This window comes from Pundamilia nyererei, unplaced genomic scaffold (genome assembly GCF_000239375.1).
Source record: "Pundamilia nyererei isolate P.nyererei 1_Seehausen unplaced genomic scaffold, PunNye1.0 scaffold00018, whole genome shotgun sequence".
NCBI lineage: Eukaryota > Metazoa > Chordata > Actinopteri > Cichliformes > Cichlidae > Pundamilia > Pundamilia nyererei.
Genome location: NW_005187419.1, coordinates 2,164,829 through 2,176,750, shown reverse-complemented (window position 1 = coordinate 2,176,750; position 11,922 = coordinate 2,164,829). Strand labels below are relative to the sequence as shown.

The 11,922-nt window shown below is 37.8% G+C and overlaps 1 protein-coding gene across 1 annotated transcript; it reads right to left on the bottom strand.

Moving 5' to 3' along the window:
* Positions 1–851: 851 nt before the first annotated feature.
* Positions 852–11,290, bottom strand: rab5c (RAB5C, member RAS oncogene family). The gene is made up of 6 exons (XM_005726085.1): positions 11,192–11,290; positions 5,920–6,257; positions 4,010–4,161; positions 3,643–3,765; positions 3,444–3,537; positions 852–2,344 (listed from the first exon to the last, which is right to left on the bottom strand). Exons 2-6 carry the CDS (start codon positions 6,083–6,085, stop codon positions 2,217–2,219), a joined length of 663 nt encoding a protein of 220 aa, XP_005726142.1. The 5' UTR covers positions 6,086–6,257; positions 11,192–11,290; the 3' UTR covers positions 852–2,216.
* Positions 11,291–11,922: the final 632 nt, after the last annotated feature.

Genomic DNA, 11,922 nt, shown 5'->3' with positions numbered 1-11,922 from the left:
GGGTCATTAAAAAGGTCAGTTTTTCAATAGGCAACTTATAACTTAAAAAAATAATTATGTCCTTGTGTGCAAATAGAAATCATTTATGCCTATAAAGAAAACTAGCCCATTTAGAAATATTACATTGAAAATCCCTTGCTTTGTAAAAGAGCACTTGGGAAGGTTTTGCAAAAAAAAAAAAAAAAAAAAGCTTAAAGGCTCATAATTTTGTCCACATCTTTATATAATTATATATTTAAGTTTATCTGGAGCTTGTTTGTTTGGATGAGATGCCTACGATTTATGTGTCTAAAATTTCTTCAAACCACTTTGCAACCTTGGTTGGCACAAAGGATTCACCTTTTCACAAAACACCTGGGGGATAACAGGAACAAACAAAAACCTAACAGTAAACCTGTATTTAGCGCTAACTGAACAATTACCTCTCTACTTTACGGATCTCTTCAGATGCACTTAGATTAGCTAAGGGATTATTATACTTGGTATTGTCCAGGAAACTCTAGTGAGCATGTGTTAACAGCCAAGAAAGCAAAGCCAGTTTAAACAGAAATCTAATCTTTAGGAAATCTCAGGATATGTAGACAATAGCCCGGAGAGAAAAGAAACAGGAAAGGAATCGGGAAATATAGAGAGTTAGTAAAAGTAATGCCAAAGCCAATTTGTGGCCAGCTACAGATAATACATGTCTTTTAAACTCTTGTGGGGCAGTGGGATAAAATCATTTACAAGCCACAACAGTACAACTCATAGCTGTCATTACTAGCAGAAGCTGATATAGATAGATTTTTAAAAATCCAGTGTGATAGTTAATTAGATAGGACAAAATGATTAAACAGGCATACAAAGAAACATAACCTTAGCCTTGTTTATTCATAAAATTACATTTTCCTTCCTCCTCCTCCTCCCCCCTGCTCACCTAACAGCAGTGACTGCCGTGCAAGTTCTGTTGTGCTAGTCTTTGATGCCATAACAGGATGATGACAACAGTGTTGAAAAGCAATCCCTCCCTGATGCGCAGAATACAAATAAGGAGAGAGAAAAGAAAAAGGAAGCTGAGGATAACATCTAATTTCACCAAAATGATGAGAGAGAACCAGTGCATTTAATACCATAGATCTTCAGAGAAAAATTAAGACATAGAAAAAAACAAACAAACAAAAAAGAAAAATCACAACATAATTAAGGTTGACAAAACATCATGTAGAGATTGGGAAGATAATGTTTTGACAAGAACTACTGTTTGATTATAAACTTGAAAAGTCGGATACAAATACAGTCATATGTTTTCAGTACACAATTGTGATTTTGGTCACGAAAACAAATCTTGCTTTATGTATTTGCCATTTTACACAGATGATTCAAAGACATTTCATTAATGCTAAAAATTACACAAGTGACAATGTTATTAAAGTACTAGTTACTGTTTATTGTTTAATAACATGGTTGGATGATTGTAAAACCTGAAAGACTAGGCTTTAAAATCATATTGACCAGCTTGTGTCAAAAGGAAACAGAAAAAAAAAATAATAATAAAGATGATTTATTTCAATCTACACAGCTCCATCAAGATGGAATATGTTTCGATTCCTCTTCTCCTGGTAGAAACCTTTTTCCAAAAATCTGACCAGGGACAAGACAGAAAAGTGAAGGATGCTGCATGCACCTCTATTTGAGTTTTAACCGTGTCTCAAGACCACGACGGAAAAACTTCAGAAATTTATGGTGCACGGGAAAGAAAGAGGGCAGAATAGAAAGGGTAGGGCTAGTGAGTCTTCTTATACTCCTTCTGGTTGCATTACTTTTTGTAATCCTTTACACAAATACAGAAACAAAAATGAGTGGCGCTAGTAAGTGCCACTGGTAATGAGCTTTGTTTTTTCCTTCTTCCATGAATGGGATGCGTTTCCCCCCCCAAGATGACATCAAGGGTCCATCATCAATCGAGAGGTCATGGATTGGCATGAAACATGATTCCCTATGAGTAAGTTGATTTCTTGATCTGTTGCTTGGTTCGCCAGTTTAAACCATCAGTGGAGTCTGGCAGTTTACTGGCCAGTGGATTCATTTGCCAAACAGTTAATTGGTGCCGTGTTGCTCATAGGGTGGTTGGTCTGACCGTGGTTTGGTTTGACCAATGGGACGTCGTTTGACAGCTGGCTAATTTCTGGTCGGGTTGATCGAAGCTTTAGATTGGTTGCATCAGCCGATTCATTGTGCTAGTTGCTGCCCCCGCAGCACTGGCCACTTCTGCCCTGTGGTGCAGCTTCCTGCAGGTCCACGCCACCTCTGGCTCGTCCGCCCGCGCCTGCTGCACCATGAGGCTCGTTTTTCGGAAGCTTCTTGGCTGTTTTGTGGTACAAAGTACAAAGACTTAATTCCTATACTATAATAACATGACAGTAAGCGTCCAACAACCTGCTATTTTCATTAGTAATAAGATTTTTTTTTTAATAACTTAAAAGAAACAAATTCAAACATTATTCCCCTGACATGTAGGGCTATTTTTCCAGATAGAATTTTTCTGGTAATGAAATGAAAATGTGACCTGCAGCGTCAGTTTCTTTTACTGAACTACACCTGCAAAGCATGAAAGGTGCCAGACTGTAGAAGTAGGCACCTGTTTACCCATGAGAGGCTTACACTTGTAACAGGATGGAAATATTAAAAGGCATCTCTTGTCAGTGAGCATTTCATTTAGTTGGTCGATACTAACAGAAGGCCCACACCATGGTTTAGAGGGGTTATTTTTAAGGTCATTGTACACAAGTGTGTGGGGGGTATCATTTCTAAACGAGACGATGCATTCAAAGGGTTTTGTTTTTTTCTACTTTGCCCACAACAAGTCAAATGCCATCTGGTTCAATAATAATTATTATTATTTATTAGTTATTATGAGAAGGCATAGATGCTGACATCAGCAGAACTGTGCAACTGTGCAACTCTCACAAACAAGTCTAGATTTATAAATAGCACTGTAGGACAGAGGAAAATATCCCAATCTATTTTTGGTGTCAATGTTTCAACAGCAAAAAGCCTTTTTTCCTCTGAACAGTCCAAACACCAAAGTTATCCAATTTAGTGTAATGCAAACTGAAGAAAATCAACAAATTCACATTTTACAAACTTCAGCAATTACATTTAACATTTACGTGGGAAATGACCATCAGTGGTCTTATGCAGTATGTTTTGATGAGGATTTCTGGCAATCCCCCTTTTTTCCCCTTGTATGAAATGATTATTTTGGCCAATGGACTGAGCAGTGCATAAAAATGAAGTCTAAAGTTTGCCACCTTGCATTCTTAACATTTATCATCATTTCGTCACATCGTTGTAAGAAAATGATTACTTAATCCAGACTTTAGAATTCCTATCATCAGGATGGTTGCTGATTTATTTTCCACTTCAGTACTTAATAAGCTATTATCCCTCTGTCTAACACTTACCTATAGCCATAAAAATCTCATTGACATTCATTGCAGTCTTAGCTGAGGTTTCCATGAAGAGCAAACTGTTGTCATCGGCATATGCTTGTGCTTCCTAAAAAAAAGAAAAATGAAAGCAGTATGAATTCACAGTAGTCTGTTAAATAATTTCCGAAGCTTTCACGACCTTCAGCAATTGATCTCAGAACTTCCTCATTACCTGGAAATCTACAGCTCTCTTGTTTGCCAGGTCTGCTTTGTTTCCTGCAATTGCAATTACAATATTCGGGCTGGCTTGTCGCTGGAGCTCCTTCACCCAGTTCTTTGCACGTGTGAATGTATCCTTTAAAAAAAAAAAAAAAAGAATGTGCATCATTACATATTGCTGTGCTTTTAAAATTTAAATCACAGCTGCAGGTTTTTCATTTTACATTTTACTGAAAAAATAAATAAATAAATAAATTGGAAGGCCAAAGGTCTGATTGCTGTTAAGCAATCATCAACCCAGGCTAGAAGACAAGGGTCAGCAAACAAATGACGTACGACTTTTGACTGTCCACGGTCCTGTCACAGCGCATGTTACTTACTGTGTTGGTGATATCATAGACAACAATGGCAGCCTGGGCTCCTCTGTAGTACATGGGTGCCAAGCTGTGATACCGTTCTTGTCCAGCAGTGTCCCAGATTTCAAACTTAACTGTTGTATCATCCAAACATACTGTCTGTGTGAGGAAGGCAGCTGGAAAGGAAGTAGAAAGAAATTATTCAATATTTGACAAAGAGGGGCTTAAGAGAAAGCAGAAAAGTCATCATCTCTAGGGGTGGACTTTCATATTTAAACTTGGCTTTGTAATCACAATATCATTAAAATAATGAGGGAAATCAGTCATTGAATGAAAAGAAGTTTAAAACTTGCTGATAAATTCAGACTCCAGAGGACATGCCAGCTATGGAGATAAACCTATAACGCAAAAAAAACCCAAGAAAAAACAAAAAAAGCTACCAGGTACAAACAAAATGCTATGGTTTATGAACAGAAACAAAGCTCCATTTAATTAGCCAACTGTCACAAGACCGAGAAAACTGAGCACTCACATAGCACATACTTTAAAGCTTTGTAATCTTTGACTAGGCATGCTGCTGACCAACCACAAGTTCGGGAAAAAAAACATAAAAAATGCTGACTCGTTTCAAGTCTTTTGGCGAGTGCAAGCACAGAGCTTCCTGTCATTACATCCTATAGCCACATTACTCACAAGCAACCTGATACAGGAAACATGGGGAAAGTTGGTTCTACACAAAGCAAAAGGAAAAACGACCAAAAGAAAAGACAGAACGAATGAACCAACTGTTCAGCACTGATTTAACACAGTTTACTCTGGGCTTTCACCTGATACAAAATTGCAATACAAACAACTTTAATTAGAAGTGAGAAACTGCAATAATACATAAATATTGGATCCAGACATGAGCAGAGAGGTGGTGTAATAAATGTTGCAGCAATAATATTGAGATAGGTAGATGAAGAACTGAAGAAGAAGCTTTCCCTCACTTTCACTGAACTCAAACTTTGTCATTAAGGTAAGAATGATTTTTCCATGCCTTTGTTATTATACAGAAACATCTTTTTGGTCTTGCTAATCACAACATACTTAACAGTTTTTACAACTGTAAAGAAACTCCATATAAACCCAACATTGAGAAGCATGTGAATGGCTGCAACCCAGGAAACAAATACAGATACTTTGCACCACCTCCTTACATTATATTTGTCAAAAAACTGTTATCAATTAATTTCATTTTTAAAGTCATTAATCGGTATTCAGTCTCCATTTCATTCTTCAGCTAATCATTTCCTTACTTGCTTACAAATACATGCATTAGTTTGTTTACTTTACTGTACTGAGTACTGAGTATTCAGCACTGGAATTCTAGTAGGAGAGTAAATATATTAATATCTAAACTCAGTGATTGTTTGTCCAGCTGGACCAATGATTTTGCTCAGGCAGAACATCCCATAGTGTAGAGAAAAAAAACACATATTTAGCCATCACCTCAAATACATTTTAATATCATCAAATATACATGTGAGGAGTTTGGTGGCTCATCTTAGCTGCAAAGAACTGGTTGCACGACTCTTCCTGCACAGACTCTAGTAACGGAAAAGATTAAGACCTGCAGGCAAGCAGTTCTCTGAACTAGTAAGGACATGTTTTTCTGCTTGAGCACCTAAGTTTAAAACTTTTTAAGAGTCAGAACAAAAAGAAAAACATTTGTTTATGATTACGTTTTAAAATTTTTGAAGTTATTTGTGAAGTCTACTTTTACACTGTAGATGAACAATTTCAAACACGCATTAAGAGTCTGCTTACCTGTACATACACAAGACATATATAGCTTTGATGCTACATATGTCTGTAAGTAAAGCAGAAAGTCAAAGAATAATACAATAGACAATTGTGGAAATCAAGCAAGAAAACAAACAAACAACCCTCACCTCCGATGGTGCTCTCCTGGTACTCGTGGAACTGGCCTTTGACAAAGCGCAGCACCAGGCTGGACTTGCCCACTGCCGACTCTCCCAACAGCACTAGCTTAAACTGGCAGATCTTGCTGCTTGCTGTGGTGCCGTTGGTCCGTGCTGGTCCACCTCGCCCTGCCATATTGCAGTGTTGAAAATTGGGAAAAAGAAGGAGGAGCTGGGGGAAGAGGGTGTATGGCTGACTTCAGGCTTGGGCTTACTATAGGGGAGCTGATGAAGTTAAGCTGGATGTAGGAAAGTTTAGGTTGGTTGGCAGATTTACTGGAAGAAGAGGAGGCCTCACCAGTGGGGAGCTGCAAAACACAACAAATTTAGTTAAGCTCTACTCCAAACAAAACAGATTTCTACTGAAAACAACCACAGTCATTGTGAAACCTGTGAACACCAGTAGCATCAAATCCCCCAAAACAAAATAACTCCTTGCTCCTGCAAGCGGTTTGACATAAGAAAGATTATTGAAGAAAGCAGTAACACTTTTTCTTTAACCCAAAATGATTAAACAATTTAAAATCCAAGTTGTTGACACCAAAACTCTCATCACATTGGGCCTCGAGATATAGAGTTTATAACCTAACTTTATTTACTATAAACAAGAGCTGAAGGAGAGCACTTAGTCTCTGATTTTAAATTGTGTCCTCCAACTTGCTCTCACAGGTTAGGTTATTAAACATTTAAATGGCTGAAGCATGCATTACAGGATGAAATTCTTACTTTTGCTTAATTTTTTGGCTTAACTACCAGTTAACGCAACTTGCCTAATGCACAAATATAAATACAATACAACTCAAAGTGTTCCTGTGATTTCAAAAATAGCCACAGCTCAAAGATATAGTCATGCATCATTAATATATTCGTGGCTGTTATCTACATAGAAAAGAAGAAACTCATTAAACGTTAAGCATTGACCACAAAAGAATGCCAGCAGTGGCTATTGGCCAAATTTTGTTTTGCAAGGACTGTAAGAACAATAAAAAGAAACCTTTGAAAAAAAACAAACAAAAACAAACGGGGGTTTGTGGTTAGTTTAAATTGGTACAAAATAAAATCTGTAGCTTATGTGTAAACAGGACACCACCAATTTGTTCCTTTCATTTCGCCTACTGTTAGTAAGTGAAACCTTGCCTGCGTGTGTGTGTGTGCGTGCATGTCAGTTGGGTGATACACATGAGGTCAGCCAGCTTCTGCTTGGTCAAAAGACAGGAAACACAACTGAGCTCAAAGCAGGAAGTGAAGATTGCAGAAGACATTTTACTGCTGAGCACATTAAAACCTGGGATAGACTCAGCTAGCTCAACACAGAAGCATGATGAACAATCAAGCCACGTATGAGGACTCTTCCTTAAAGACAGGGGGATAGCTCAAGAATGAGGGAAAATCAAGAGGCGGCATCATGGCTAATGATTTGGTTGTGCCAGCTCCACCCCCTCCTGTTGCTGAGCTATGCTTAATCTTTAGCATGTGACTGTAGATCATGGCTTTGTCAATGAAATATTAAGAAATTGCATGTTTTATTTGACAGTGAATCAACCAAGCTACAGTCAGTCAAAAGACTAACTTGTCTCCAACACATTTCCATTATGTTTTTGGAGGAACTGGTTTAATTTAGCATTTGCAGATATAAGGAGCTATTAAAAAAAAATACACCAGTTCCTTTACAGTTTCCTGTTACGCAAACAAAAACGATGGCCATAACACACAGGCATTACATGTGTTATGGTAAAATAAATATTTTCCAATTTCATTAAAGCATTAAAGTCAGTTAACTCTTACATGGGATTACAGCTGTATACATGTACAGTAGATATCTCTAGCAGTACCCTAAAGTTTACGCTGGGCTCCTTAACTAGTAGATCGGCTCTGCTTCACAGCCTAACAGAGAAAGGAAATCCTTTATAGCACAGCAGAGTTGGAAAAGTCAGTCTGTACTCATAAGATTAACATTCCTCACTAGGTGAATGAGTTGTTTCTTCCTCTTTTTTCTTTTTCTTTTTAAAACAGAAGAATTAAGTTAATTAAGTTAATTCTTCTGTTCTTAGGAATAAGCTACATAGTAATAGATAAACTGTACTGGTACTTTCCCATGATACTGGGAAATTAAGACCTATTCAACCAACATTCCTTAAGAAAATTATTTTCTACTATTTATAGTATTTAATATTTAATACTGAATTTCAACTTTTGACGATGACAAAAGCACTGCATTCGTAAATAATACACACACAAGTTAGGCATCTTTTGGTAGCAAAAATTCATCTTCAACCAAGGACCATGACGTAGTTTTTTTTTTGTTTTGTTTTTTAATAAAAAGAGGATATATAAATGGGAAAACAAAGTACTAAAAATCTAATTCTATCCACAAAGCCTAGCTGCTGGATTGATGATTTAGTAATGACTGAGAGCCACAACAGTAACATCAAAGCTGGAAGCAGCTGACAGGCTTGCAATCAGAGACTCTTTGTTACACTGATAGAGACTTTCACACATCTTAAGCAGCATCTGATGGATGCTGTGATGGCATCCCTAATGGGTACTGCAAACCTCCACAGGGAAGTGGGTCAGGGAACGAGAGACAGTGGGACATAGGTCAGAGGGGGAGGAGAAAAGGCAGGAAAAAACAACAGACGAGAGGGAGAGGCTGTGAAATATTTATTGTGGCCCCTGTATGTTCTGCTGCTGGCATAATATCCAAGAACTTAGCAGCGATTGTGGTTTATTGCAATCTAAATTGGAGAATGCATGCACAAATTAAATGCGTTTAATCAGTCAAAGAAGCAATGAAAACATTTTTTTAATTGCTTTTGCTCCGTGAACAAAATCTAGGTATCGTTAAACATTAGTTATAATGAAAAATTAAGCAGAAAGATCAGGTTACCAGCTGCTATGATCAGTTTCCAAGTGTTCTTGTGACTGCTAGATTTGAAGATTTTGTATTGTTGTACTAGTGCGTAATCGAGCCTCTTCTTATGCAGAAAACAAGCTGTCACCTAACACCATTTCTCAAAAGACCATATTTGCAGAAGGAAAATAACAGGATTAATTCTCCATTCCTGGTCACACAATTAAAAATGACATTCTGTAATTAATAAATTTTGGTTTGCCTGGACAGTATGATGATTTCCTTAAACTTCAGACTAGATTTTAGAAAAAGAAAATCACTTTCACATTCAATTTATAAACTAGATTAACAACCTGCCACCAAAACACTGAAATTACGAAGACAAGCAGAGACATGTGCAGTTCACTTTATTTGAAGGGTGGGGTCATGGAAGAAATGGTATCTGATGAGGGGCTGCATCACCATACTTTTGTCTTAGCTCATAATCCCATCTGCTTGTACAGATGGCTGTGTCCAAATTTGCATGTACACATGAGCATATATTAAAGGCCTATCTATTGCTGCCAAAGGTGATAGTTTGTCCTAGGTTGTAAACAAATATTGAAAAGCAGCACCATTCTTGGGAAATCTAAAGAAACAGGAAATGTTCTGAATCCAAGATAGGTACAAAGAATTGGTTTGGCATTGTGATTTTAGATGGGAATGTGGTGACACAATACAGGAAAAGCAAACAGCAGAGTCACCACAAGCATCACTGGCGCTTCCCAAACTGAGACCTTTCAACTCATCAAACTGTTTAAAACAGACTTTGTCCACTTTATGACTTCAAGTGATTTTAAGTGAATTATTAAATAATGGGATTTGATATTTGATCCTTTACACAGATTTACTCAAAAATTGAGTCCAGTTGATTGAGCGACATTAAGTAGGTCCAGCTGTCCGTTTAACTACAACTACTTACAACTTTAAAGGCAATGCCAAAACATAGCACCCAAATGTATTGCATACTAGTGTTCAACTAATTTGCAGTCCTTATTTTAGGGCTGGGTTGTCAAAAACAGTGGCTGTTTAAGAAGGACAAGGTCCACATGCCATAAACATGAGAGCTCAGGCAAGCAACTGTAAATCACACCTTTATCTCAAAGGCCAAGCTCTGTTACTTGTATTAAGCCATAAAAATAAGCTGTGAAGATACACAGCATACAAAAAAAGTATTTGCTGTTAAATGCAAGAAGACACACGTGCAGGCACATAACAACCCCAACGTTGCAATATGCGGATGTTGCACCACAAAGTCAGCAGTAATGACATTTTAATGATGAGAAGGCACTGCCATAAATACAACTTCAGAGGTAAGCAAGAGACTATGTACGCACATTTACTCTGTCACACAATGTGATGCACAAATGCAGCTGATAATAAAAAGCACCAGATTGTGAAGAGATTACAGCTGCCTTGATAGTACATCTAATTTAGAGAACATTAGACGACTATGATGTGCCTCGACTGAGTCTAGACATCGCACATAAGACCAGTCATTAGACACTTAACCGGTGGCAGGAACGTAACATATTAAGTTAGTTAATCTACAACTAATATTTCAAAGTACGTGAGAAGTTTTGCTCGGTCGATGCCGGGTTAAGCACAATGATAAGGCAACTTAAACTGTAAAGCTAAGGTTTGATTCAAAACAATCGATAAAATAACTATCAAACAACAATGCACCTGTCTTGGCTAAAACGGCACGTTACATTTAGGTGCGATACGGAACCGCTATCATAAACGTAGACGACACGACTGGAACTTGTGAGTTCCACTAAGCACTTGGCTAACAAAATGAACGCTGACTACACAACGTGAAAGAATCAACCTTGTTGCTTACTTAGCAGTAGCACCCATTTGCTAGCCTAAACTGACAAAGAAAACAAAAGCTATGTTCTTGGCAAGGAAACTTGACTTCTGATAGCATTAGCTGTGTTAGCAGCTACGGCCAAAAGTCGAAAGCGTCATTAGACAACTTTTCTTTTCTCGGCCCTGTGTCGTCAGCTGTCTGACGTTTGAGAAACTCCGGGACGTCTTATTGCGTCCACTTGCTTGCATGAAACGATGTCACATTTTTCTAAGCTATCTCAGGGCTCTGCCGTGGCATTATTATTATTTTTTTTCAATATTTAGAATGTTTGTCCCACAGGGCAGCTCGTAGCTTCCCTCGATCCAGTCTGATAAGGCATTTCGGTTGAGCCCGGACTTTGCTGACATGCTAAGCAGAAAAAAATAATAATAACAAAATAGATCAAACTACAGTAAACAGTTTGTCGACAAAATAATCCAACACACGTTCAGTATTGCTCTTCACCAACATGACTCTTAATTTCAAGTTGTTTTACTTACATTACTTTTTCTTCCTTCGCTGGTCTCATCGGCAGCAGCTGCCTTCTTCTTCTTCTGCTTGGGCTCCGGCCTTCCCTTCCGGTTAGCAATTTTTCCGGGAACCTCCCACTTTTTGTCAGTGGCTTTCTGACCAATGAGGACAGCGGGTTACGCTAGACCCTCCAGTCTGCAGCACGACATTTTTTATCAAGGTTTTATTATATCTAGTCATAAATAACATCTAAAATTATCTTAATTTGAATATAATTATAATATAATGATATGGTGTTTATGAAAATTATGTATAATGACAATAAAACTTGTGCTTTTCAAATGGCGTGAAATTTTGTAACAAATTTTGTTTAGCATAATATTTTTAATAAGCTTGGGATACAATCTGCGTTCATAAAGAAGGATCCTTTTTTTGTTTTTACTAATATTTTAATGATCCTTGTGATGTCTCCAATGTCGAACAGTAAATTCTGATCTTCATCTTCCTTTGGCTTCTTCATTTAGGGGTCACCACATCATCTGCCGCCATTTAACCCTACCCCTAGCATCCTCCTCTGTCACACTAATCCTCTGCATATCTTTCTTCACTGCTTGAGTCTTCTCCAGTGGGCTTCCTGTTCTCCTCCTGCCTGGCACCTCAGTGTTTGTCCAGTGTATCCACAATCCTCTTCTACATATGTCCAAAACATCCTTGCCTCTTTAACTTTGTATCCAAGCCACTTAATCTAAGCTGTCCTTCT